A 27,519-nucleotide genomic window follows, 5' to 3' on the forward strand; every position below is an offset into this window, starting at 1 on the left:
TAAAAATAATCATAAAAATCTTCCTTAGCGTTTCGTCTTGTTTTCTGAGAAATGTAACAAAATTAAGTGAGTTTATGCTTAAAACAAGCCCGATCAAATGGATAAGAACTCTTTTCCTTTTTGAAGGTCATTTCTGGCCCCACTGGTTATGCTTGGTTTTGATTAATTCACTTTTTTTTTCCCGTCAACTGTCTTCAGTCCCCAGTGTTGAAAACTGGTCTTGCGTTTACCTTCACAAAACCTGCAGGTACCCTGCCAAGTGAACTTAACCGTTATCACTGATCATAACATTTTGCAAGCTACAAAGTTAATACTGGGTGATTATGTTTAAAGGCCTCAGCCTGATACGGTATTACTCTGGTTTAGCTGGGCACCTGATTGCATCTGACACTTTTTGTTCTTTTTTTTTTTTTTTTTTTTTTTTTTTTTTTAGAGCTCTAAAGTTATTTGGCGGACATGGAGCATGCAAATCAACTGAATGATTTGTGTCATGTGTAATGATATTGTTTCAGAACGGGCCGAACCATCGCCGTCTTTTCAGCACGTGCTAATGTCAGTTCAAGTGAACGAAATGGTTTAAGGAAGTGTTTAAGTTTCATTTCTGCGCTTCCTTCATAACCTGTTTAACAGCTTACGTTTTGTCCTTGCGGCCTCGTGTCATCAGAAGTTGCGTCCGTGCTTCAAACATCTATTGCATGCTTTGATATGCACGGAAATAATGTTAGAAGTTGATTGATGTTCATATAACCGTCATCTTTGGAAAAGCCTTTCACTGCCTGAGCACAAACTTCGCTGCTGTTCCTCCGCTGCTGCTAAAAACATTTCTCTGTTCACGGTGAACAGCTGCGGAGTGGATTTAGTGCCAGGGAACTTTTCCAAAATATACAGCGTACATACAGCGTCCGGATTAAGAGACTGATATTCATACAACTAATACTCCCCCATTCCAGCAAAGTCATTTTAGCCCTACTTTTGCTTATACTGTAGGAAGCTAATCTTCTAACCTTTCTAACTGTTTTGGTAAGTATTACACATGCTGTATGGCAGAAATAATGAAATGCTCGTTATTTCCTCCGGTTATTGAATTAATGCAATTTAATCCATTTTAAATCATCAAATATTTACATTTTATACAGGCATGAAGTAGTGTTAAAAATCATTAACAATGAAAAAACATGAAAGTACAATCACAACAACAGCAGGAGCTACCGCTAATTACTAAAAAATGAACACGGTGCAATTATCCAGGTCGTTCCCAAAACAGGTCCTGTTGTGATCGACTGGACATTTAGACTGTTGTGCCGCTGTCTTTGAACATTCAATGCAAACTCACCAAACACCTGCATTAACCAGAATTGCTCTGAAGGTTGGTGTGATTTTTGAGGAAAGCGCACACAGTATCTGTATTTCCAGATGTTTTTTGCAGATGATGCTCTGGAGATCCGGAAAGCCCGGTTACCGAAGATACTTGGGAACCTCCACCTGCCAAGAATGAAAAGGTCAAAGGTTTGTGTTACCAAATGTATTTTTCTTCAAATTAGATTACCATGACCTTATTCATTACACATTAATAACACATTTTTTTGTGATCAAACGTACAGTCAAGATGAGTTTTTTTTTTTTCTTTTCTACCTATAATGAAGTCCTGTTTACTCGCACTGTTTTCCATTTTCCACAGCACTAGAAGGCATCTGACTTATCGAGACATGCAAAAACGTCTCTATTTATAGCAACATTTAAGTGTGAGGAATTTGTGGGGTCAGGGTGCCTCATCTGAGGGTAATGCTGAATTTTCCACTGCAGCAATACAGAGAAACTCTGGATGAGATTTAGGTTTTTTTTCATGTAATTTAGTGCATTTCCCCACATTCATTCTTCTATTATAGTGACCACAGTATTTAAAGAATGCATGTACTATAGGTTGGATGTGAAACGTTGCATGTTACAAACAGGTGTGGCAACAATGGGAGTTATTTCTGCTTTAAAAGAGGACAGACTTTTTGTATATTGCACAACAGCAATGCTTTTTACTAAATACCACATGGTTTTGCTTTCCCTTTTTAGCCTAAGCTTGTTAACATAAAAAAACTTTAATAGAAAAGTGTGAAAAATGTATTATTCGCTCCAATACGCATAAGCTTAGTAACATGCTAAACCCTTGAATTCAATCGTGATTCTCTTACGTGGATTATGTAGGTCAGGAAAGAAGGCTCACTAGGTTTTGGAAGTGTGCTTGTTGGTTTTCCCTGGAGAGCTATCGTCCTGCAGGTCTCAGCTCCAACTTTAATCAAAGATACCTAAACTAGCTAATCAAGGTCTTCAGGGTTACTTGATGATAATTACAGGTTGAAGTGTTGGAGCAGGAATGGAGCTGAAGTGTGATTCTCCACGAGCAGGGTTAGAGATCCCTGGTGTTTGTGATACTCACCCTTTTGAGATTTTTGATGTTGCTGCCTCTGATGGCTGCCATGAGTTCATCATGGGCACAGCGTTGAGGTGTGGATGGTCTGGAGTTTTCTCTGTCATTGATGGGCCTCAGAGCGTTCTTCAGTTCCTTTAATATGCTGTCAGTCTCTGTTTGCTTTGCAGCCCCTTTTTTGCCCTTCTTGGGTTTAGATTTGGTGGACCTATGCTGCTGTTTCTTGGATGTCCCCTCATGCAGTTTGATGACTTCTGCGATCATTCTGGTGGGAGCCTTCTTCTCTGAGATGAAGGCCTTGGGTGGTGGAGGCGGTGGAGGAGGTGGTGGTGGTGGAGGGGGAGGTGCAGGAAGAGCGTTCTTCTTTGCCATATCAATATGTGGTAACTTTGGAGATGACCATGGTGAACTCCGAGGGGAGCCGCAAGGAGAAGAGGCGGTCTTCTGAAGGGCGACCGTTCTTGGGTTCGTTGGTGTCGCTACACCTCCTTGCTGTTGACGCAGTTCCTGCATTCTCTTTTGTCTCTGGAGGTCTTGGTTGCGGGTAAGAATGGTGGTCATGCTTATACGAGGGCCTGGAAGGTCGAACTGGTAACCCAACTTTATCAGCGTTGTATTCTCCCTCAGTAACTTAACAATCTCCATTTCCACCTGACCTCCACAAATGTGCCTCTGGTTGTGAAATCGCATTTCTGTAAGGGCACTGTTTCGGGTGAGGGCTTGCACCAGTGCCAGGATACCCTTCCCTGTAATAAAGTTGGACTCGATGTTAAGATTCGTGATGTTGCTGTTTTCTCTCAGCATCTTGGCAGTGGCGAAAGCCACCTGGTCGTCTGCATGTGTGTTGGCAAAGCTAAAGAAATGTACATGTGTGTTAGAACACAAAGCTTCGGCAAAACGGATAAGAGTGTCTTGGGAGATGTTTTCAATGTTGTTGAGGTTGACCTCTGTGGTATCTGGGTCATTGTTGAGGATCTTTTCCAGAACATCATCCACCACAGTAGGGTTTCCTGACATTCGACTGGGCTCCTGAGCTTGAACTTTTGGTTCTGTCATCAGTGGAGAGTGTCGTCTTACAGGCTCTGCCTGTCTCAGATTGGACTGACCATTGGAAGACCAACACTTCTGAGGGTGAGTGCTGCAATCCAGCGTCTGTGCCATTTTAGGACTGTTCCGTTCTTCTTCTTCTTCTTCCTCCTCCTCCTCCTCCTCCTCTTCCTCTTCTTCTTCTACCTCCTCCTCTTCTGTTACCGGCTCCTCTGTTTCACTTTCCTCTTCTTGGTCTTCAACTTCACAACATTTTTCTGTGTTTTTCTCACACTCTTCATCCTCATCTTTTTCATCCTCAAATTCTTCAGTGTCACTCTCTGTCATGCATTCTTCCTCTTCCCTGCTGTTTTCATCTTTCTGGAATTGATCGAATCATTGTTAAAACAACTTTGGTTCAATTAGTCCTCTTTCATTACGAGTTTACAGAGTGGTAACTATTCTACAGTTCAAATGAAAATCCTAAAATATTGCAATTAGTATTCTTGAGATTTAATAATACACTCATAGCTTATTACTTGGGCAGCACCCTGAACAATTTGTCCCATTTGGTACTAAGGTGTACCAAAGGACTTATTTGTTAATAATACTACCATAAGTATATATTACTAGTTTTCTAAGGTACTAATATGCACTCTTTAGAGTTAAATAAGATTCAAGCATGTCTCTGTATACTACCCTATTGATAAGCTGTTGTGCATCTAAAAGTGATTTATTTATTTTTTTTTGACAGTGTAATGTAATGTTTGAGGTTGTTAATCACTGACCTGTCTAGGACTCGTCCTCTCCTCCTCCAACAGTTTTTGCGTCTCATTTTCCCAGTATCTCATGAGAGCTTCCCTGCTGAATGTTCCAGTAGGAGTCTTAGCTGTCTGATCTCTCTGTCGCAGTCCGATGGGAAGATTGTCGTCTGGGTCAATATCAGCCAACTCCTTCTCTAGCTCCTGGAGCTCCTCAGCAGTCAGCGAGGCCAACAGCTCATCTTCATCCAAATCTTCGTACTTACTCAGTTCCCGCCGGTAGCCAAATGTACTCATGGCCTCTCGGTAGTCTTCTCAGAGTCTTAAAGTCTTCGTTTTGTCTCACTATTGGTGCATCAGATAGAGTTCTGGGATCTTTCGAGTGGTGTAAGTGAGAGTGAGTGCTCATCTACTGCGATGGGCAGCTGGAGGGGTCTTAAGAGCAGGATCAGAGAGACGTGGTACAAAGCCCCAGCCCATGATGCCGTTGCTTTTTTGGGAGGCAGGAGTCAATCAGACAGAGCTGCAAAAAGCATGTGAGCTCACAACGTGGCCAGAGCGAGGCCTGTTAATGAATGCTGACTGCATTGTTCATGTCCAAAATAAGCAGACAGACTCTGAGGAGATGGCTTAGAGAGAAATGGTAATGTCCTTATAATAGCAAGTAGTTTTTTCCAGCAAGGTGGTAAATACTTATGTTTTCAAGCACTTAAACTCCAAATATCTGTGTTTACTGGTGTCATATGTTAAAATAAAAATGTTATCGCTGCACAGAACGGCTTGATTTTGCAACAGTGTGTCAAATTGTAACATTACAGGTACAATTTAGTGTTACTGATATAAATGTTATCCTCAAGTAATTTCGTATGTTAAGAATTGGACAAGCCAGGAAACTTGTAGGTGCTTTTAGTGTTTTCATATGTGCCGAAAATACCACATAGAGCTACGTCACAGGCTAATAGTGAGGGGCAGATTATCCCAAGAACTGTTATCAGCCTGGCATGAACCATTGTGAGGATTTAAAAAATCCTCTTTTCTCGTAGCCTTTTACTGGTTTCATCTCGCTTTTGATGTCATCATCAGGATTAAAATTTGCTTTATTACTGTATTTATCGAAGCATACGTCATGCCATCAAATCCTCAGCTTGCCTAAAATGTAGTGAATCTAAAGAGAGGCCAGAGGTTAATATGGTGTGGATATGAATGGATTTTGGAGTCCATAAGCTGTCAGGTCAAGTGTGTAATAGTCAGATTTGGACTTAGTGTGAACGCTTAGATAAACTGTTTGTTGTCTCACAGGATCCAAACAACCACGTAAAGCTAGGATCTGTGTTTATGACAGGAACACAATGTCCGCTGCGCCTCTGGAGCCACCGACTGGCGATGACAGTACAGGAATGTTGTTGCTCTGATAACATGCATCTCTAACAGCAACAGCTTCTGCAAATCCTTATTGTTTTTGGATAAGAGCCAGGATCAATGTGAAGTTTGACATTTAGGTTATCAATTGAAAAGTAATGCAATCCTTAAGCACGTGATAAATAAAATTGCTAGTCAAACTGTTTCCAGAGTAAATCATGTATTTATGTAGCATATCCAGACTATTTAGTTTTTGGGAACCCTGTCAAGACCATGTCCAGGTCAAGTTTCACTCTAAAATCAAAAAGGTGCATATTTTTTTTGGTTTTTTTTTTTATTGTTTTTGGGTGAAATGTGGCCTGGGCTTGGTGATGATTTATTTTGTGAGCATTACTATATGAAAAGTATGCATCATGTATTATTGTTAATAAACGCATCTTTATGCAGCACATCTTTAACATCTTGTTTATAAAACATATTTAAATTATCTCAAAATTACAAATAGTTTCACTCATAAATAAGTTGCAATAAAAAACATATATCTACTGTTCATCCATTCGACCATATATATCATATTCTTTGTAAAGCAGGAAGTTCTTCAGTGCTGGGGGGAAAGGAACGGTGCTCATGATCTCTGGGTCATTCAGTCTTCTCAGTGTCATACATCCCCTGATAACCAACCTGGCCTGGTGCTTCAAAGAGCGTGGGTTCCCTAATACCAAATAGACAAAGAAATTATTTTTTGTGTCTCGGACAGGATTGGAATGATGTGAATGGCTGAACGGTGTCTTACTAAGGACGTCACAGATATCGAGCCACTCCTCCTGTCTCTCCAGAATGCGTTGCAGTTTAGAGCAGATGCGCACGTTGTTCACGTAATCTAAGAGTGTCAGAACCACCCGCCCCGCCAAGTGTGCCATCCATGACACGCTAATAAACTCACAAAACTTAACAACACAGAACAGAGTGCATAATTAGGCCACATATAACTAGAATTGATTGGATTGTTTGTGTGTTATAGTAATCATAATGAAATGCAACCTTTATTGCGACAATGCATTCAATATGAAATGCGATTTGCGATTTCGCCCCATTGTTTTCTAGGCACCAAAACATAATGCTTACGGTTACTTTATTCGTTGCGGTCTTGATTTGGTACGACCGACTAGAAGCCTCTACCCACGTGTATGACGTTACGCAGTTGTCGTGGTAACACTCGAAGCAGCTTTCTGCATGGTAACCGTTGTTAAGGAGCAGGCGCAGCATCATTTCATCTTTGAGGCAGTACTGCAGTGCCGTAGGAAACAAGGTGTCACTGACGACGGAGAAGACGCAGTTGACGTCCGCTCCGTAGGCGAGAAGCAGCCGGACCAGCTCGTACTTCCCAGCCCTGACGGCCACCAGGAGGCAGCGCAGCGGGTCCAGGTCGGGCTTCGCTCCTGCTTTCAGAAGCATCTCGGCGCAGGTGACGTCTCCATTGCAGATGGCGAAGTACAGCGGGGTCTTCCTCATATCGCCGTAGTTTTCGGAAATATGGCAGCCCAGGATTGGGTTGACATCAAAGCCTTTCGTGATGAGCAGTTCCAGGCAGTCAGCCTGGCCTCCGTCCGCCGCAGAATGAACCGGACTCATCCCAGAGAGACGGATGGCCCTCTTAGTGGTGATGGGTATGAACGTCTTCAGGGCCCTGTCGGGTTAAAGAGAATATATTTATAAGTGCAGACGTGTTTGGAAAGTGTGGTGAGATTGATTTGCTGTGTTCTCTCTCACAGGTAGTGCCCTTCATAGGCTGCACGGTGAATGGGCAGTTGAGAGCAAAGACTGGCTACGTTAGGACTGGCGCCGTGTTGTAAGAGTAGACCAATGCAGTCCAGGTTCCCACAGCCTGCGGCGTCATATAACACACTGTCCCCATTCGCTGCTTGTGCTGTGACATCGCCCCCTAGAGGTGAGAGCAGGAAAGAATGACCCTGTAAAAAGCCTTATTGCTCACTCTGCATATTTAATCAAATGAAACTTTTTTTTAGAACTTTTAATAGAGGGGAAATAGAATAAATGATTTTATTAAATAATGATGCATTCAACTTGCTTCATACAAAACGTGTGTGTGTGTGTGTGTATATATATATATATATATATATATATATATATATATATATATATATATATATATATATATATATATATATATATATATATATATATATATATATATATATATACTATAAAACTATATATAAGTTTTATATATAGTTCCTCTGTGTTCTAATTAACTGTAATCGGTGTAAACGATCATTTACATTAGGGTCTGAACTATGTTGATTCTTGGTCAAACTGACTTACCATGTTGGATAAGGATTGCCAGTATTTCAGGATGGCCGTACTCTGCGGCGATGCCCAGCGGCGTGACCCCGTGACCGTCCCGGCCCATGACCTTCCCCCCGTGTCTCAGCAGCAGCATCAAGATGTCCACACAACCCACTTTAGCAGCCTCGTGGATGACCGTCCACTTCTTCAAACACACCTGCTGCACGAAGGCTCCTCTCATTACCAGGGCATGAACCATTTCATACGAGTTTGCCCTCACAGCTGCAAAAGGAAGCACAGGAATAGATCCAGAAACCTAGTATAAGGACTATTTGCTGTAACTACTATAATGAATCGCGTATTGTATTCCTATAAAAGTGTACACACACACATAATGGTCTTAAAAATATATTGTTATTATTCATTTACCCTTTTTTAACCTATAAAAATGTCTTAATTTGTCCTACAAAAATCTATGCATCATGCCGTTAATTGAGTTTGTCGTTATCGTTTTATTATTAATAATATTAATAATAATAATCATTATTTTAGGGCAAAAAAATAAAGTTCATTAATTCATGGCCCTGCAACAAAACACAAGAGTGGTCTGAGGGATATCTGTTGCTGTTTTGCTGTAATACCCAGGAGGAGTGGATTCTCATTCCTGCTGTTCATGTTGTGTGGAGATGCTCCGTGCTGAAGAAGAACCTTCACGTTCTCCACATGTCCTGCTCCGCAAGCCAGAGTCAAAGCAGTGTCTCCGTCAGTCGTCATCTCCTCCATGCTCAGCTCGTGGGATGCTGTCCAGGACAAAAAAGATGCCTTTTTAGTAGCATATCTAATTAGCTGTCACTCATTGTTTTGTTGTGTCTGCTCACCTAGGAGCACGCTGTCCAACACATGGGCGTCCGGCTGGACTGAAGCTCTGTGCATCGGAAGCCAGCCTTTGCTGTCTCTCTCTTTATAGGCGTCACTGTACTTGTGCAGATGCCTCAGCGCAAACACATCACCTGGATAATGTTACACATGCATACGCAGAACGTCAAGCCATTGGGAAACCAAAACGGAGCATTGATATCCACGCATGAAGCACCTTGATCGATGGCTGATAAAATCTTGAGGTTTTCATCACTGGCTGTTTCTAAAGTGCTGCGCGAGAGAATGGCATACGTGTGAGATTAAAAAGCAGCTTTGTTTCGAAAATGAATAAGTGTTGCACGTACCTTAGCGGCTCGTTTAAAACGGAGAGGCCGCACGCGTCTTGGAGACTCATTTGAATCACAAAGTCAATGAGCTGATCTTCATCCATCTGTTCCATGTAGTCCATTGTGTTTCAAAGCTCAAGAGGGTGCACGCGTGAACAAAACCGTGATCTAGGTGAAAACAGGACTGTGACGCTGACACGAATGTCTAGTTTTCTCTGTAAATCCTTTAAAGAGTTTTTGACGAACCATTGAAAGAAATGCCATGCACCTCGTAGCGTTGCAAAACACAAACTGAGTTTGTTTTCACGGGTCTGGAGGATATATTTAGTGCTGACCCGCTTTCTCTCGACACTTGGAGAATGCGGGTCACTTTGGCATGACTAGGCAGAAGGGTTTGAGTTCCCTCACGCGCAGAGGCTCACAGACACACATGGGGCTTGCTTTGCTTTCTTAAAACCTAGACATAATAAACTGCACAAGACCGATATAAACATGAGGATCGTTTCATAATATTCAGCTGTGTCTTTAATGTCCTCATATTCGGTTTTTAAATGAATGTTTTGGGATCAGATCCATTGAATTGATTTAAACGTGCATGTCTGATAATGATTCTGAAACAACTGCCTTTTTGCATAAAGACGCAAGAAGCCTGTAAAAGATAGAATGGATACACTCATGAATATTAATTAAGGTGACCTTAATGAAGCTTCCAGGCACTGGACCTCTTAAAATACAGCATATTTAAAGCTGCAGTCTGTAGTATTTTTGCATTTTATATACTGACTTAGTACACCATGAAACAATTTTCCAAACCGTGTTTTTTATAGGTGTCACTACGGTACATCTATAATAAGGGTTTATATTCGGACTAGTTCGGGAAGGGACCGCTGCGGAGTGACCCGGTACCTGCGTGATTGGTCATAGAAATCATCAGAGAAAAGTAGTTCCGGCTACAATGTTCTTCCGCTCGTTTAAAGCGGTGTCTGAGTTTGATTCTCAATACTGCTTGCGTTAAAGTGTTTTAAGCATTACTGTAGATTTTCAAAAAGGGGAAAAAAAGAGAATAATATTAAAATGCGATTATAAAGCAACTCTAAATGCATGCTTACCAGGTTTCAATAACAAACAGGACAAAAAGGAAAGAACTATTTATTTTAGGCTCATTGGTGCAGTAAATAACTTTCAACTATGCTACAGTCTACAATCACAGGCTTACTCCACGCTCTCTGTGGCTCAGGTCTTAAAGCTTCCAATCTAAAAAATAAAAATGTGCTGATAATGTTTTTTTTTTAGATTTGAAATGGTACTTTATTATTGAGTTTTTGTAAACGCAAGGCTCCTGCCGGCTGCACCTCTAATCTGGATTGTGTTTGAAACACATGAGTCCTGTATCCATGGGTCTGTGGACGGAATCCACGATTTGATCTGTTATTTGTACAAAACGTTTATTCTCTATTGCTTGTCGTGTCCCAGAGCGGACAGTTTCCTGCAGTGTTTAATAAGAGCCTGTCCAGATGTGTTCTTCCTCCGCTCCAGCAGGCGGCGCAGGCGGCCTTCAGCTTCGGTCTGAGCCTCGCTTCCTCGCTGCTTTCACGACACGACGCTGGATGACAGTCACAACAACCACACGCTTAGATTATTTACTCGTAAAAGCGCTCAATCTCACCAAACGGCTGCAAACGAATGAAAACCGCTGGACTCGACTCAAGTAACTTCACGTGTCGATCACTAGTTAGTAGTTATGCTTCATAGAAGTCACCGTGTCGCTTTATTTGTGTGTTTTACGGCAGGGCGGTGGTGGCGGTTTGTTTAGATGTAGTGTTTTCATACGTCTTACGTGAATCATTTGATTCAAAGCGGGACTTCATGGCGCTTTTCTCCAATAATTCAGCAGAGGCATATATTTATTTAAAGCACAGGTTTAGGAATCCTATTTATGTTGTCAATTTGCATTTAAATTAGCAGCATGTGTTAATATGTTCATGTGTGTGCTGTAGATGTAAAGTGTAAGGATGGGGCTGAAAGATGATGTATTCATGTGTAGTGCACTAAATGTGTAGTGTACCATCATTTCCTCTTTCATGGGCCTTCTTTTGAAAAGCGAATGAAAGAATAAATGGTGGGTAATTAAAATTTCCTTAATGTTAATATACACACACACACACACAGGTCCTTCTCAAAAAATTAGCATATTGTGATAAAGTTCATTATTTTCGGTGATGTACTGATAAACATAAGACTTTCATATATTTTAGATTCATTACACACAACTGAAGTAGTTCAAGCCTTTTGTTTTAATATTGATGATTTTGGCATACAGCTCATGAAAACCCAAAATAATATATATAATAGCATATTTCATCCAACCAATAAAAGAAAAGGGTTTTTAATAAAAAACACCCCCCAACTAAACTTCAAATAATTATGTTTAGTTATGCACTCAATATTTGGTCGGGAATCCTTTTGCAGAAACGACTGCTTCAATGCGGCGTGGCATGGAGCCAATCATCCTGTGGCACTGCTGAGGAGTTATAGAGGCCCAGGATGCTTCGATAGCGGCCTTAAGCTCATCCAGAGTGTTGGGTCTTGCTTCTCTCAACTCTCTCTTCACAATATCCCACAGATTCTCTATGGGGTTGAGGTCAGCAGAGTTGAGCACAGTAATACCATGGTCGGTAAACCATTCACCAGTGGTTTTGGCACTGTGAGCAGGTGCCAGGTCATGCTGAAAAATGAAATCATCTCCATTAAGCTTTTCAGCATATGGACGCATGAAGTGCTCCAAAAATCTCCTGATAGCTAGCTGCATTGACCCTGCCCTTGATAAAACACAGTGGACCAACACCAGCAGCTGACATGACACCCCAGACCGTCACTGACTGTGGGTACTTAACACTGAACTTCAGGCATTTCCCTCTCCCCAGTCTTCCTCCAGACTCCGGCACCTTGATTTCCGAATGACATGCAAAATTTGCTTTTTTATCCGAAAAAAGTACTTTGGACCACTGAGCAACAGTCCAGTGCTGCTTCTCTGTAGCCCAGGTACCCGCTTCTGCCGCTGTTTCTGGTTCAAAAGTGGCTTGACCCGGGGAATGCGGCACCAGTAGCCCATTTCCTGCACACGCCTTCTGGACAGCAGTCGGATCAGTAGTTTTACCCATGATTGCAGTTTTGAGTAATGAACCAGGCTGGGAGTTTTTAAAAGCCTCAGGAATCTTTTGCAGGTGTTTAGAGTTAATTAGTTGATTCAGATGATTAGGTTAATAGCTCGTTTAGAGAACCTTTTCATGATATGCAAATTTTTTGGATTTTCATGAGCTGTATGCCAAAATCATCAATATTAAAACAATAAAAGGCTTGAACTACTTCAGTTGTGTGTAATGAATCTAAAATATATGAAAGTCTTATGTTTATCAGTACATTACAGAAAATAATGAACTTCATCACAATATGCTACAGGACCTGTGTGTGTAATACAAAATAATAGTGTGTTTCACATTATATAAATTAATGAAACCACAACAAACACCAGACCTCAGAGTGAAATCCAGGGTGTGGGAGCGGATAAACACACTGTCCTGAAGACCGGTCTGTAACGGAGACGTAGGTTCGAATCCCACGCTCTTTAACTGCTTCGCTACAAAACACAGCACACACACACAGGTAAAGAGTCAAATATAAGTTCCTTCACAAGCTTTGACAAGAGACCTGTGGCTCACTGGTAAGAGCACTGCCTCATGGTTCAGAGGTTGCTGGTTCAATCCCAGCCAGGTCTCTGCGTTACGGGTGAATGCTGGAGAGTGTGTGAGGAGTGCATGAAGAAGGGGGAGACGGTTACGGTCTCCCCCTGGAGCTTCCGGCATCACGGCCAGCAGCGGTTATGCATTTGGATAGTCTGAAGAAAAGCAATATTTTAAAATCAGTGAACTACACACTAATGTGTGTCTATTTTTGGTGATTTCAATGAAATTGAAATCACCACAAAATAGACACACATTAGTGTTGAAATTGAAATCAATCACCACAAAATAGAGTGCTTTTCACATTCTAAAAACAATTCTCATTTAATACAGTATTGAACACACTTTATAAAACCAGTTCATCTTCTCTTTTTCTATACTGTCCAAACGCATAACCGCTGCTGGCCGTGACGCCAGAAGCTCCAGGGGGAGACCGTAACCGTCTCCCCCTCTTTCAGGCGCGCATTCACACACTCTCCCTCCTCACACACTCCAGCATTCACCCGTAACGCAGAGACCTGGCTGGGATTGAACCAACAACCTCTGAACCGTGAGGCAGTGCTCTTACCAGTGAGCCACAGGTCTCTTGTCAAAGATCATGAAGGAACTTATATTTGACTCTTTACCTGTGTGTGTGTGTGTGTGTGTGTGTGTGTGTGTGTGTGTGTGTGTGTGTGTGTGTGTGTGTGTGTGTGTGTGTGTGTGTGTGTGTGTGTGTGTGTGTGTGTGTGTGTGTGTGTGTGTGTGTGTGTGTGTGTGTGTGTGTGTGTGTGTGTGTGTGTGTGTGTGTGTGTGTGTGTGTGAGATAAAGCAGTTAAAGAGCGTGGGATCCAAACCTACATCTCCGTTGCAAACCAGTCTTCAGGACAGTGTGTTTATCCGCTCGCACACCCTGGATTCCACCCTGGAGGTCTGGTGTTTGAGTGGTTTTGTCGGGGGAGACCGATTTAAAGCAAGCAATTGCAGGATTTGAACTCAGGTCTCCTTGATCAAAACACAAAGTTTGATCTCCTGCACCACTGAGATCAAAGAAACTTGGAACGGGTTTTATTGAGAGATCTGTGTTAAATGATGCAGAACTTTGACTGTCGTGAGATTTGAACCCAAACTTTCATGATACTGATCAAAGGTTTTAACCACTGAGCCACAGCAGACTGTAATGCATTGCAATATGATCTATAAATAGTATCTATAAAGCGAACCTTTCTATTGTGCAGCTGTGAAACCCATCTATAATCTCAAGCCAAATGAAGTGTTTTTACATGTTTTTACACATGTAAAATATATATATAACACAAAATAAAAGTGATTTCAATCACATTCATATAATGTGAAACTATTATTTTGTAGTATGTGTATATATATATATATATATATATATATATATATATATATATATATATATATATATATATATATATATATATATATATATATATATATATAACAACTTTAAAGGAAATTTCAATTACCCACCCTTCATTCATTCATTCATTCATTCGCTTTTCAAAGGCCCACAAAATGATGGTACCCTACACATTTAGTGCACTACAACACACACACACACACACACACACACACAAATATATCACCTGTCTTTGAGGCCCATCCTTACACTCCACACACTTTACATCTACAGCACACACATGAACATATTAACACATGCTGCTAATTTAAAATCTAAATTAAAGGAAAGTTAGTCTAAATAAATGCAAATTGACAACATAAATAGGATTCCTAAACCTGTGCTTTAAATAAATATATGCCTCTGCTGAATTATTGGAGAAAAGCGCCATGGAGTCCCGCTTTGAATCAAATGATTCACAAAACGCGCTTTAAATCCTGTTCTAAATCAAATGATTCGCGATACGTGATCCGATTCTAGAGATTCGAATCATTTCAACTGACTGAGTTTCAAAAAGCTCCGTTGATACATTTTCCGTCGCATTAAAAACATTTCATGACATTACTTGCCTAAAAAGACGGGTTTATCATGCGAGTTGTTGATAGATCACTTTAGCTTATAATTAACCTTACTCTCGAGAGAAAAGGAAACTTTTTAAAAGTATCCACTCTCTGTACTTTTTTCACAAATCGCACCCTGTATATATATATATATATATATATATATATATATATATATATATATATATATATATATATATATATATCGAAGAGTATATTATACTTCATAGCACTTTTCTCCAAAGTTGAGTCCATCTAACAGATAGGTAACAGTACAGTGTACACTATTATCCAGAGACTGAACACAGCTGTGCAGTAACAAACAACTAAACACCTCCTCCACTTTTAAAACTTCTATGACACATGAGTGTCTAGTGAACTAGTGATCGACACGTGAAGTTACTTGAGTCGAGTCCAGCGGTTTTCATTCGTTTGCAGCCGTTTGGTGAGATTGAGCGCTTTTACGAGTAAATAATCTAAGCGTGTGGTTGTTGTGACTGTCATCCAGCGTCGTGTCGTGAAAGCAGCGAGGAAGCGAGGCTCAGACCGAAGCTGAAGGCCGCCTGCGCCGCCTGCTGGAGCGGAGGAAGAACACATCTGGACAGGCTCTTATTAAACACTGCAGGAAACTGTCCGCTCTGGGACACGACAAGCAATAGGAAATAAACGTTTTGTACAAATAACAGATCAAATCGTGGATTCCGTCCACAGACCCATGAATACAGGACTCATGTGTTTCAAACACAATCCAGATTAGAGGTGCAGCCGGCAGGAGCCTTGCGTTTACAAAAACTCAATAATACAACCATATTGATGCATACAGTAATGATGTAATGTAATGACGTGTCACGTTGTTGACAAAATGAACAGGTGTCACGTGAAGTAAACAAAACCAATCAAAGATATAAATGTATCCATTTTAGGATATAATTTCTCTCAGAATATCGGAATATAAAAAGTTATGATCAGTGCTGAATAACCAGAAACAAGATTTTCCTCTGTGTAGAAATGACACGTTTCGGGCGGGAAATATATGAAAAATAACACTATTATTATTATTATTATTATTATTATTATTATTATTTAGCGAGACGAATTACATTTTAAGAGGGCTAAATATATTCCTAATATGCTATATATATATATATATATATATATATATATATATATATATATATATATATATATATATATAAATGAGAACATAGTAAAGAAAGAGGGAAAGTTATGAGACCTTAACGTTTAATAATGCTATTACCTGCTAGTCACAGACGTCACACTCAGGCGACGGAAGTTGCGTTGTTGAGTCGCATCTAGGCAGACATGGCTGGTCTGATCAAGAAGGTATGTGCGGAGGTCATGGAAATATATTCCTAAAACCTATTGATATTCGACTGTAAAATAAGCCAGTGTCAAAATAACAGGGCGATAAAATATATCCGCCTTTTTTTGCGGTTGTCCTCAGTGGGGTTTTTTTGTGAATAAAGGCTTGTGGCGTTCTTTGTTTTGGTCGATTATGATGACAAGCGTAGCGAAACCTGAATTATCGCCAACCCGCAGAAAATAAGCGTTTGTAGTGATGCAAGCGATCTGTTTGATGGTTTAATGTCTTTCTGGGGAATCGAGCTGTACATGTCTTTTGTAGCACGGCTGTGACCTTGTCGTTTAATGAAGTATTAGTGATTAAATGTCGAATGGTCTTGTTTTGACGGCTTCGTTAAAGAATAACGTTCTTGACGGTCTTATTTTCAGACCACAGGCTTGGTTGGCCTTGCTGTCTCCAGCAATCCACATGAGGTGAGTGTTTTGATTTTGATTCATTCTAATTTGAATGCCGTCTATGTGTAGTGTTTGTCTCTTGCGGAAGTTAGAGGAGTTGTGCATTATGTCTGCCAGCTGTTAAACTGTGGCTTTCTCTCCCGAAGCGTCTTCACGCTCTGTACACAAAGATCCTGGGCTCTCTACAGACTATGCCTCAGGATGCTGCCTACCGGAAATACACGGAGCAGCTGATCACCGAGAGGTTCAACCACGTCAAATCTGTAAGATATTGCAAATATACTTCACCGTGGATTTAATTGTCATCGTAAAAAGAAATTGAATTGGTTTGTATGCATGCATGCATGCATGTCGCTTTTGTGCAATAAAGGAGCCGGACGTGGAGAAGCTTGAAGAGAAGATCAGCTGTGGACAGATTGAGGAGGTCATTTCACAGGTGAGAAGTCCTCCGATCGTCTTTTACAGTACATTTTACAGGAAGTGAATACTGTACCGTCTGGTGTGTCTGCAGGCCGAGGCCGAGCTGGCTTTGTCCAGGAAGATGAGCAAATGGAAACCGTGGGAGCCTCTCGTAGAGGAAGCTCCGGCAAACCAGTGGAAATGGCCCATCTGAAGCCTCATCATGCTCGTGTACATACATTTATATTAAATAATAAATCGGCGAACGTTGTCCATTTAAGTTGCGCATTTTCTTAGATATTAAACTAGACCCAGCCTAAAATGCATGTTTGAATCGTCTCAACTTCTCAGCCACTTAAATATAATAATTTAACCATGCTTCGTTTGCGAAACCTGGCCCTTACGTCGTTGCCTGTGACTTAAACAGGCAGCAAGAAAGAAACTTGACTCAACGTATAACACGCAAGAATTCTGAAACACCGTTTAAAATGTTAAGATCACACAAAACAGACATATTTTAGATCAAAATATGCATATTTTTAAATCGTATGCTTTTGGTTTAACATGTTTTATCGAATTTAGTCTCTAAACCTTCACTTTTATAAGAGCTGCAGTTATTAAGGATGTTACATGGAGACACTTTTGCGCAAAAAATTTCAATTCGCTTACATTTTGTGGTTAAGCAGTTTGGAACCTGTTAAGAAATGACAAACACCAGAAGAGATGATGTGCATGTAAATTCCTTTCCGTTCATTTTTATTGTGCTTTCTTTCTTGTATCCAAGTACATCCTGTGTTAATGCTTGACAAAAGGCCTAAACGATTAGACAATTTAAATAAAAGTCGATAAATATTGGAGATAAATAACTGAATGGTGGTTACGAAACGGCGCAGAGATGATCTAAATCTAGAAGGATGCAGTAGGATTATTACAAATTAAGAGTTGTACGTAAATGTCTGTTACAACATGACAACTAAGTTAATTTAAAAAAAAATAAATTCTACAATTAAAAAAAATCGTGGAATTTCTACAACAAAACACTGAATTGCTACAATAACAAACATAGTAAAAAAAAAAGATGCTAGTCATATAAACTGTTTTGGTCTGTTGGTGTGGCCGGTGGTTTTATATATTAGAAGCACACCTCTCTCTTTACTATGAGGCTACATTCAAGAACGCTTTATATCTAAGATTTTTTTATTACCCCCAAAATAGATACCGTATGAAATCATCTGCCCTGCTACTTATAAATATTTCTTCAACAGTTACGTCTGACTAAACCTAAAACATCACCAGCAACACAGCGGTCGCTGCTTTTCCAAAGAGTAGAAATTTTGGCATTAGTTACAACAATAATATTATATCAAAGCGTTTTAAAGTACAAAGGTAACAAAAAGGCACAATAAAAGACCAAATGACGGTATGTCCTGTAACCCACGTAGTCCGTGCAGCTAAAAATGACTTTCTCTTGATTCAATGTACATTTCCTTGGGTGAAGGGTGACGGTGCTCTGTGTGGCTACATCAGAGACTCCAGGCTTTCTGAAGGGTTGGCGGGAACCGTGCCGTTGTTTTCCGAGTAATGAAGAGCCTTCTCATCCTCCTTGGTGCTCACCAAGCTCAGGATCGCTTTGTAGAGGAACTGATACTGATCCTGCGGGAGGAAGTCACGGGAAAGGTTTACACAACGTAAAAATGTACTCGCCACAAGAGCTTGTTCCTTCGTCAGATTTGGAGAAGCGTCGCCGCTTTGCTCTGCAGTGAATGGGTGCCGTCAGAAGGGGAGTCCAAACGGCCGATAAAAACACCGCAATACAAAACACTCCAGTCCATCAGTTAACATCTTCTGAAGCAGAAAAGGCTGTTTTTGTAAAAAAAAAATGTTTTTGGCAGAAATAAAAGTCCCACGTCAAAATACATAAACTGTTTTTGCTTGTATTTGTGCAGACTTCTCTTCTGATTGAGTGGAGTAGACTTTTTCACTGGAGAAAGCAATATTACGAATAAAGGAGTCGTATATTAACCAGACATTAAACGACAGATTTGTTTCTTTCACTCCACGAGACATTATCTGATGTACATTATTTGTGATGTTTTCTCGTTCTGACGGCACCCATTCACTGCACAGCATACACTTCTCCAAAATCTGACGAAGAAACAAACTCATCGACATCTTAAGCACGTTCGACTCTTTGTAATATTTCGCCGATCTTACAACGTCATTAAAGACGCCGGGTCTCATGAGGTTGATCATTCTGGCGGTCTGGTAGACGTCCACGGCGTTCTCCTCGTCCAGCTGGTTAACCAGGGCGCTCAGTGAACAGAGCAGAGCGGCACTCGTCCCTCCAGACCTGCACACACACAGCGAGGAAATCACACACTCCTCTACGGCGGTCGCTCGTGGAGTAATGCTGCGAGACTCTACCCGTCGTGGATGATGACGGGCCCCTCTCGGCGCGAGCTCTCTTCTCGGATCGTGTTGACGAGCTCAAAGGAGTTGCTGATAGGACTGTCGGGGTTCGGCCAGCGAGGGCTCAGGTACTGCCGGACCTCCAGCACATAGTCGTCCTGTCCAACACAGACACTTTTCTTAGATGCTTCAGTTTGTACAAAGACCAGTTTAAAGGCAAAAATCTTGAATGCTTAGATTTGTTTTAGTGTGAATGTCACAAAAACATTGAAAATCGAAAGTGCCTATTTTAGTGCCGCTAATTAGTTTTTTATTATTTTACATTTACACAATTATACACAGTGATATTTTAATAATAGTAAATATTCTGAATTTATACGATAAGTGAATCATATAAAAAGTAATTATAATTATAATTATTTTTAATTAATATTTTACAATATTACAAATTGCCGTAAGATGAATTTTTTTCTGGCCATTTAGTGATTCTCATTAGCGTCTCAATAATGTAATAGGGTAAATGAAACATTTCTATTTAAAACTAAAAAGTAGTGCAAATATTACCGCTATATTAATTTAGTTTTTTTTCTAGTGCACATTACATTTTTCTTAAAAATATATATATGCATGTGTTTGTATTTATATATACATAATATAACCTATGGTTTACATAATAAACATTTATTTTAGATGTGACTGTCTGGCAGCACTATTTATGAACATCTGAGTATAATTATTTTAACAGTTACTCTTAGGATACTGAATATTTATGTTTAAATATCTACATAAAACAAAAAAATAAAACACAGTCAACAAAAACATTTACATAGAGATAAATGTATTAATTATTAGGTAATTATTTATATATTACTGTAATACTATATAAATAATGTATAAATATAAATTACATATTACTGTATGTATTTATAATACAGAATATGTATAATCAATAAACTAAGTAATCAATTACAGCAGTTTACAGTTTGTTCTTATATTTTGAAATTATTCTTGTAAGTGATTAACATTTATATACTACATTGCTGTAATATAGGAAAAACTACTGTACTAAAATAATTCCTGTATTGAGTTGTAAATTACATTTAAATATCATAAAAATGATACTGCAATGAAAAAAATGTCAATGTCAATAACTTAATTTTGATTCAATATACACCTGTGAATATATACAATCTTGTTTATTTTGTGGTGAAATATGACCCAAACATGTTCTTGAGGGGCTTTGTGAGATTCCAGCCGACCAGCCAGAAATACTGGCTACATAAACGAAATAAGTTTTACTCACCTTCAGGGCCTCCAAAATGAAGTCGTGCACCACGAGTGACTCCTCATTGGACAGGCACAGTTTGTCCTCGCCTCTGAAGGTCACAGTGAAGGTCTCGCAGCTGATTGGCTGATCTTTAGCGGGCCAGTACACACACTCTCCCTCTCTGCTCTGTGACGGTCAGAAAGCACAGGGCTCGGGTGTTACATACAGATGCGTGCAGAACTTTATGTGTGTGTGTGTGTGTGTGTGTGTGTGTGTGACTCACCGCACTCTGTGTATCTGGCAGAGCAACTATGATCTGTGCGTTGTGATCCCAGATCATCCTCCAGAAGTCCTGTGTGGTGTTTGGCAGAGGATTCTGGGTAACGATAAACTCACGGCTCTGATGGTACCCCTGTAAACAGCAGTCACTCATTGAATCACCTTGGAATCTAACTTCTGGGGACTGATGCAGACCGTCAGAGTAAGACTCTCACCATTAAATAAGAGGCATTGATGTAGTCTGATGATTCCCCAGGTCCGGTAGACAGGCTGACCCTTGACCTCTCCACTGAAGCACAGATGGAGCACGTGTGAGGAAGATCAGCCTTTACACTTCACAAAACTAAAGATCTTGTTATTCTGATTAGAATCTGAATACAATTCTTGGAAGAAACCAGGAAAACGTTTTATATATTTATGTATATGAATATATATAACATAAAAAAATAATAATACATATAGATTTAATAAATGCAATATTGAATATTTATAAACATTTTACTATAACAGAATAGAATGATTTTAACAGTCACTATTATATATAAATAATACTGAATATTTATGTTTAAATATCTACATAAAACAAATACATTAAAAAAAAAAATCAATTTATATATTACTGTAATACTATATAAATGTATTAATATAAAATACATATTACTGTATGTATTTATAATAAAGAATATGAATATAATATACTTAATAAATAAACTAAGTAATCAATTACAGCTTGCCTTTTCATTTTTATACATTTATGCAAGTGATTATGATATTAATAAATAATATACATTTATTAGGAAAAAATAACAATCAATTATATTTATGATCAAATAAATAACAAAATATAATTATATAAAGTATATATGTTTATGTATGTATATAAGTACATGATACATAAATTATTTATTATTGATATTTAAAATGATGAAAACATTTTACATGAACAATTTTATGCTTTTGGTGAACGCTTTTATTCAAAGCAAAAGTTCACCATTTCTCTTTGTATACAATAAAATTTTGCATGTACGTAAATAAATAATAACTGAAATATTATTAATAAATACATTTTTAGAATGAATTTATATTGCACCCTTACCAGGCATAAGACAAGACGTCCTGTTTTTAGATGCATTGCACTCCTTCAAAGCCACTGTGTAGTCGCTCTGCTTTGCAAAGCTCTGACCGACCAGCTGCAGAACAAAAGAAAAGATTAACGATTGGCTCGGAGTGATATTGTTTATCACAAAACCTGACCTCACCTTAAACTGTTTTTCCAGACGGGTCTTTCCTGAAGGTCCCGGCGTGAGAAGATCAGACACGTATGTGTGAATGTGACTGGATGAGACCAGAGTCTCTTTGCTCCTGATGGCCTCCACTAGAGCGTCATGGATGAAGACGTACTGCTCCTGCTCGAACACACACACACACACACACGCACACACACGATGGAGGTTTCACGGTACGCGTGACGCGACAGCCTAAGGTGTGTTTTGAAGTAAAATCTGTTCTCAAACCTCAGTCTGCACCAGATAGTTCCTCTGGGTCCGGATGTGTTTGAGGAACCCCATGATGTTCACTGTACTCTCCTCCTTTATCTGCTTCAGCATGCTGTCGATCACTATGTAGGTTCCTGTTCTGCCCACACCGGCACTGGAAATCACACAACTCAAACATGTTCAAAAACCACAACTTGATTCATTAGAAATGCTTACAAGTGACTTTTATTTATATGGCGCTGTATTTAATACTAATTCAGCAGTGGGAATAGTGCACTTATTAAAATTGTTCCAATGTTGATTAAAATTGGTCAAATAACTAACACTTACATCTTGCTATTTTCTATTTTTTCTCAGAATTAAAGTTTGTATCTCAGTTTTTGGGGTTTTTTTTTAATTCTGAGCATCTTGCAATTCATCAGTCATTAAACTAAGAAAATGTTGTCATTATCAGCTCAGTTTAGTTCAGGTTTTTGTTCTCATCTAATAGTGTCAGTGCTGTCGAATTGATGACCGTAAAGATGTCACCCTAATTACTTCATGCTTTATCATTTATACTGAGATCTACCTGCAGTGCACCACCACAGGCCCCATATCATTCGTCCTGGCCTGTGAGGACGCCCGCACAAACGACAGCAGGGGCAGAGTGTATTCTGGGACGCCCATGTCGGGCCACTGAGTGTAATGAAAGTGAAGCACCGTCCTCTCTTGACTGCGGCCCTTCTGTGAGCCCTGACGGAGGGAAAGACAGTGATGAAAACAGACAACCCAGCTAACAAACAACAAAACATTTTTTATGTCCTAACATATCCATTAGGTCATAAAAAAGGTTTCAAAAACGTTCTTTTGCTTAGCAACCTGAAGAGAACATTCCATTTCATATAGATTCCATTCCGAATGGAATTTCTGTGACTTAGTTACTGACCTTCTTGACGTTAACGTTCCTCAAAGTGAACGTCCTCTGTGTGAAGTAGGCTAGAGTTCTGGTGCTCTTCAGCGTGACTAGGAAGCATCCATAGTCCTCCTGATTTTCCAAGGGCCAATACTGATCACATTTTCTCTGTTTGACACACACACACGGTGTAAATATAATTAGGAATCTCACCTGAACACTGTTTTGTTGTTATAGATAATATCGTGCATGTATATTAATACACTTCTTTAGTGGCGCTGATGGTTCCAAAAAGAACCTTCACCATCCAAGAAACTTTCTATATAGTGGAAAAAGGTTCTTCACACTACAAAAAAACGGTCCATTTGTGAACTGTTGACTGAAAGGTTCTTTGGGGAGCCAAAAATGGTTCTTCAGTAGCATTGCTTTGAGAGTAACCTTTATTTTTAATCTAATCTAAGAGTGATGAAAGCATTACCCGGCCCTTCTCCACCAGGTTAGTGATCATGACAATCACACCCACGTTCTGCTCCCATATCATCCTCCAGAAGTCTTCCAGACTGCCCTTCAGTGGACCCTGGGCGGCTATATATGCTTTCGGCTGATTGTAGCCCTAAAGACAATCATTATAATCAGATCATGATTGTTTCTACCAACAACAACGACAGACCAATTTATAAACCAAGCATCTGGCATTAACTGATCTTTTTTTTTCCTAAGAGTACACTGCTGCTAAAAAACTACACTTACATCAACATAGTTGGCATTAATGTAGTCCCCCGTTTTTCCATCTTTGTCAGAGTTTTGCGAGAGTTTAACTCGGCTGTGATCATCTGAGAGCACGAAAACATCATATCAGTCATCTTTTTTATTCATAAACGCGCCTATTATTCTGTTAAGATAAGTGATATAACATCTCATACAGGCCAGGATGTTAATGTATCTGTTCTTGCTCTTATTATCTGGATGGTTGGAGCTGTCTGTGGTGATGCCGATGTCCAACGTACAGCCCTGGATCTCCTAGAAAAAAAAACGTTTCATCCCGTCACTGACGAAGCGACTCAAATAACGAGTTTTACCAAAACTATTAGACTTTATCGTGCATACTGACCATGCAAAGAGCAACACTGACACGTCAGCACAATGAACAGAATAATAACAACAGTGCAAAAGAACAAGTAACACTGAAACAAAGGGAGATGTGTCTTACCTCGTAAGACTCTTTCAAGATCTAATAAGGGAGGGGGTGAGAATGCAGAAAGGCACAATGAAAGTCCGGGACAAACAGAGAGGCGCCAGTGCAGGTACACGAGGCACGTTTGCATGTGTTTTCATGCTACAGACGGGTTTAGACCCTGTGTGGGTGTCCATGCAGATGCCTGAACATCACCCCTCTACATGCTGCCACTTTGCACTCAATATCATGAACTTATGACATTTAAACGCTATTTTATAGGTGTGTATTACATAGAAATGCGCAATGTTTAAGTTTAGAGAGTAAGGAGAGCTAAAAAAAAGCATAAGTACCTCAAATTCTTTGGAGAACGTGTGATTTGTGTGAAGATCAGCAACGTGTTTTACAAATTCCTTTACGGGGAGAGCTTCGTTGTCCTCTGCTGACAAACAGAACGAACATAAATTGAAATATGTATAAATAATAAATAGCTAATAAGGCGTGAAATAAATGTCAAACCATATTGAATGAATAAACGACAAGGCATTAAACGAATGAATGAATGAATGAATGGCAAGACATGAAAATAAATAAACACTATTTTAACTGATATTGAATCAAACAAGCAAACTAAATAATAAGCATGAAATAAATAAAAAAATAAAGGCATGAAAGAAAAACATAACAAATGATAAGCATACGATAAAAATATAAATTAAAACGATAAACAATTAAAACGATAAGCCATAAAATAAATGGCAAGGCATTAAATAAATAAAGTAAGTAAAACGTGAATGGAAAATATTAATATAAATAATATTTTTTACCTGTAGGCAGAAGAAGAGGTGTTGACGGGGCTGATATGGCTCGGCCTGAAATGTTGTCTTCTACATAAAACTGTGCCGTTTGAAAACACCTTCTGAAGCATGAAATACAGCAAAGAGAATTTAATCCAAACAAAGGGACCTAAAAACTAAAAAGTCAAGTAAAGTAAAATGCACGCACGCAACACAAAAGTGAGAACCGTGGGTTGTCGTAAAAACTTCAAACCCTGACATACTGTACTGTGTGTGTGTGTGTGAAGATCTTGTACCTCCAGTAGATGAGGATGCCCACCAGCACCAGCAGACACAGGACAGTGAGAGTGGAAACCACAGCCAGAGGAACAACCGTCCTCTTCTCCTTCTCTGTGCCTCCTACCATCCCCACACGGGACTCCGGACTGCTGTTGCTCGCCTCTGATCGGGGGAACAGGAGCACAACTCACTGATAAACACAATACTCGATCCATTCAAGGAGACCAAATAATCCAACTGCTAGCTCATCAAGAGACGTAAAAGCGTTTAATGTGCTTCGCCTCGATAAAAACCCACACTGACTGCAATATTTCATAATCTTAAATCATTTCGTAAATCTATGCACTACATGTATTTTTATCTTGTTTTTCAGTAAAATATAAAAACATTCCTAAATCAAGATACATTTACAGAATTTTAAAAAATTTAATCAACATTGTGAATCAAAATTAACTTTAGAATTAAAAAAAATAATAATTTGTGTGTATTTTTGTATTTTGTATTTTGTATTTTTTTTTTATATATATATATATTTAAATATGTATATTTATTTTAATTAATTAATTTAATGTTATTTTAGTATATTAAGTTAACATATTTTATTTCAGTTAATGTTTTAAATTTAAGTTATATTTTTATTTGGTTTTCAGTTCACTATAATAGTCTGATAAAATCTATTTTTCTTATATAATAAAGAAAAACAATAATTAAAAATAAATTACATGTAAAACATAAATAAATATAAAACATAAAAACTATTGATTACATTAAAACAAGATTTAACCTTATGTTGCTTCTTATGCAAATTAATTTTGATTTACGAATGCATACACAAAATCATTTATTTGCGGTGTCATTGCCATATTTGTGAATCAAACCGCTGTGAAATGATCAAGAATTACACAAGAAGTCATTTTTTTCGCTCTCCAAATGCTGCTTTGACGTCGCGTGCGAGTTTTACCTGCGCTCTGGTCTTCCTCTGACTCTCTGAGAGTGAGTTGAGGAATTACGAGCTGTATGGGACTATCATGGCCCTGAGAGCTCACTGACCCTCCTTGACCGGAGCCAGACTCAGCTGACCAGGTCACCCACGACAGAAACTCCCGCTTCTCTGGCTCTCTGGTGGTGGCCGCCTCTCGCTCGCTCTCAAAGTAGAAAGTGGAGGACAGTCCCTCACGGTTTTCATCTTCAGATCTACCGCCGAAGCTCAGGCGGGAGTCTTTGAGAGTCGACTGGGTTTGGTCAAGCTCCCATTCCCGGTCGAGCTCCTCCAGGAAGATGGCGGCCCCCGACCCACTAAACTCTCTTGAAGAAGGAAGCTGAGCAGAGCCCTCCTCCAAAAGAGTGGTTGAGAAGACTTTAGAGGCTTTGTGAACCATGTGGCTACTGAACGATGTGGCTGTAACAAACACGTCTAGAGAGTTAAGACTTCTCTGCTAAAGAGCGGTTTATAGCGGGGGAAAGAAGCGTTTGGAAGCATCAAAACCAGCCGAATTAATCTACGTTTGTCTCGCTATACCTAAAGCCACCGCCAAGGGGGCGCCATCACCATGCGCAAGATGAAGAAGCACAGGAGCAAGAGAAGAACCACCACCGCGTTCGATATCTGAAGAGCGAGCAAACCGGCCGAGAAGAGAGAGCCCAGCAGGTGCATTAAAACCTATTAAGTCCATAAATACGGTAACAACTGCTCAACCATCACCTGAACGTTTCTGAACGAAATACATGATCTACAAAACCTGTGTGAGTTTCTGTCTTATGGCGAACACCAAATGTTCGATGTAGCCGAACACAAATGTTACATAGTATTTTTCTCCATACTATGGAAGTCAATGGCTACCGCCAACTGTTTGATCGCCGACATTCATTCTTCAGAACATCTTCTTTTGTGTTTGGCAGAGGAAAGAAAGTCACACAGGTTTGGAACGACATGAGAGTGAGTAAATGAAGGCAATGAAAGTTTTAT

The 27,519-nt window shown here is 39.5% G+C and overlaps 4 protein-coding genes across 11 annotated transcripts in view; 1 reads left to right on the forward strand and 3 right to left on the reverse strand.

The window, feature by feature from the left end:
- Positions 1-1,064: 1,064 nt before the first annotated feature.
- On the reverse strand, positions 1,065-5,150 carry lmod2b (leiomodin 2 (cardiac) b). The gene is given in 4 exon segments (XM_043237857.1): positions 1,065-1,482; positions 2,429-3,826; positions 4,234-4,521; positions 4,523-5,150. Coding segments are annotated over 4 exon segments (1,806 nt in total). The 5' UTR covers positions 4,616-5,150; the 3' UTR covers positions 1,065-1,455.
- Positions 5,151-5,768: 618 nt separating this feature from the next.
- asb15b (ankyrin repeat and SOCS box containing 15b) lies at positions 5,769-9,466 on the reverse strand. Its single transcript, XM_043237858.1, has 9 exons — positions 9,096-9,466; positions 8,966-9,021; positions 8,751-8,882; positions 8,514-8,672; positions 7,909-8,154; positions 7,336-7,507; positions 6,691-7,252; positions 6,359-6,512; positions 5,769-6,277 (listed from the first exon to the last, which is right to left on the reverse strand). The coding sequence occupies exons 1-9, from the start codon at positions 9,197-9,199 to the stop codon at positions 6,108-6,110; spliced, it is 1,755 nt and encodes a 584-aa protein (XP_043093793.1). The 5' UTR covers positions 9,200-9,466; the 3' UTR covers positions 5,769-6,107.
- A 6,589-nt stretch (positions 9,467-16,055) lies between these two features.
- On the forward strand, positions 16,056-17,240 carry ndufa5 (NADH:ubiquinone oxidoreductase subunit A5). Its single transcript, XM_043236823.1, has 5 exons — positions 16,056-16,126; positions 16,535-16,579; positions 16,708-16,824; positions 16,932-16,997; positions 17,073-17,240. The coding sequence occupies exons 1-5, from the start codon at positions 16,106-16,108 to the stop codon at positions 17,172-17,174; spliced, it is 351 nt and encodes a 116-aa protein (XP_043092758.1). The 5' UTR covers positions 16,056-16,105; the 3' UTR covers positions 17,175-17,240.
- A 444-nt stretch (positions 17,241-17,684) lies between these two features.
- The window catches only part of ptprz1b (protein tyrosine phosphatase receptor type Z1b), a 33,472-nt gene continuing 23,637 nt past the window's right edge, over positions 17,685-27,519 (reverse strand). The window contains exons 13-30 of one of the 8 annotated variants that reach the window (XM_043236819.1): positions 25,571-25,715; positions 25,305-25,396; positions 24,831-24,916; positions 24,514-24,534; positions 24,227-24,323; positions 24,054-24,136; positions 23,782-23,916; positions 23,337-23,471; positions 22,980-23,134; positions 22,430-22,565; positions 22,175-22,321; positions 22,012-22,105; positions 21,131-21,204; positions 20,920-21,048; positions 20,673-20,822; positions 19,385-19,527; positions 19,175-19,310; positions 17,685-18,613 (exon numbers count right to left, since the gene is read on the reverse strand). In XM_043236819.1, coding sequence (XP_043092754.1) covers positions 18,479-18,613; positions 19,175-19,310; positions 19,385-19,527; positions 20,673-20,822; positions 20,920-21,048; positions 21,131-21,204; positions 22,012-22,105; positions 22,175-22,321; positions 22,430-22,565; positions 22,980-23,134; positions 23,337-23,471; positions 23,782-23,916; positions 24,054-24,136; positions 24,227-24,323; positions 24,514-24,534; positions 24,831-24,916; positions 25,305-25,396; positions 25,571-25,715 — 2,093 coding nt within the window. In that variant the 3' untranslated portion in view covers positions 17,685-18,478. Of the gene's footprint in view, positions 18,614-19,174; positions 19,311-19,384; positions 19,528-20,672; positions 20,823-20,919; positions 21,049-21,130; positions 21,205-22,011; positions 22,106-22,174; positions 22,322-22,429; positions 22,566-22,979; positions 23,144-23,336; positions 23,472-23,781; positions 23,917-24,053; positions 24,137-24,226; positions 24,324-24,513; positions 24,535-24,830; positions 24,920-25,304; positions 25,397-25,570; positions 25,716-27,519 lie in introns of all 8 variants that reach the window. The other 7 variants (XM_043236818.1, XM_043236817.1, XM_043236816.1 and 4 more) reach the window with 7 other exon arrangements.

Source organism: Puntigrus tetrazona, chromosome 4 (genome assembly GCF_018831695.1).
Source record: "Puntigrus tetrazona isolate hp1 chromosome 4, ASM1883169v1, whole genome shotgun sequence".
Taxonomy (NCBI): Eukaryota; Metazoa; Chordata; class Actinopteri; order Cypriniformes; family Cyprinidae; genus Puntigrus; species Puntigrus tetrazona.

Bases quoted from the DNA above. Each gene is read 5' to 3' on its own strand.
- asb15b (XM_043237858.1), bottom strand. From the start codon at position 9,199: ATGGACTACATGGAACAGATGGATGAAGATCAGCTCATTGACTTTGTG. The intron at 8,155-8,513 runs GTATTACAGCAA...TTCCTTTTGCAG, and splicing joins TGAGAATCCACTCCTCCTGG to CTGTGAGGGCAAACTCGTAT. The intron at 6,513-6,690 runs GTAAGCATTATG...TGTGTTGTTAAG, and splicing joins CCGCAACGAATAAAGTAACC to TTTTGTGAGTTTATTAGCGT.
- ndufa5 (XM_043236823.1), top strand. From the start codon at position 16,106: ATGGCTGGTCTGATCAAGAAG. The intron at 16,580-16,707 runs GTGAGTGTTTTG...TCTCTCCCGAAG, and splicing joins TCTCCAGCAATCCACATGAG to CGTCTTCACGCTCTGTACAC. The intron at 16,825-16,931 runs GTAAGATATTGC...TGTGCAATAAAG, and splicing joins GGTTCAACCACGTCAAATCT to GAGCCGGACGTGGAGAAGCT.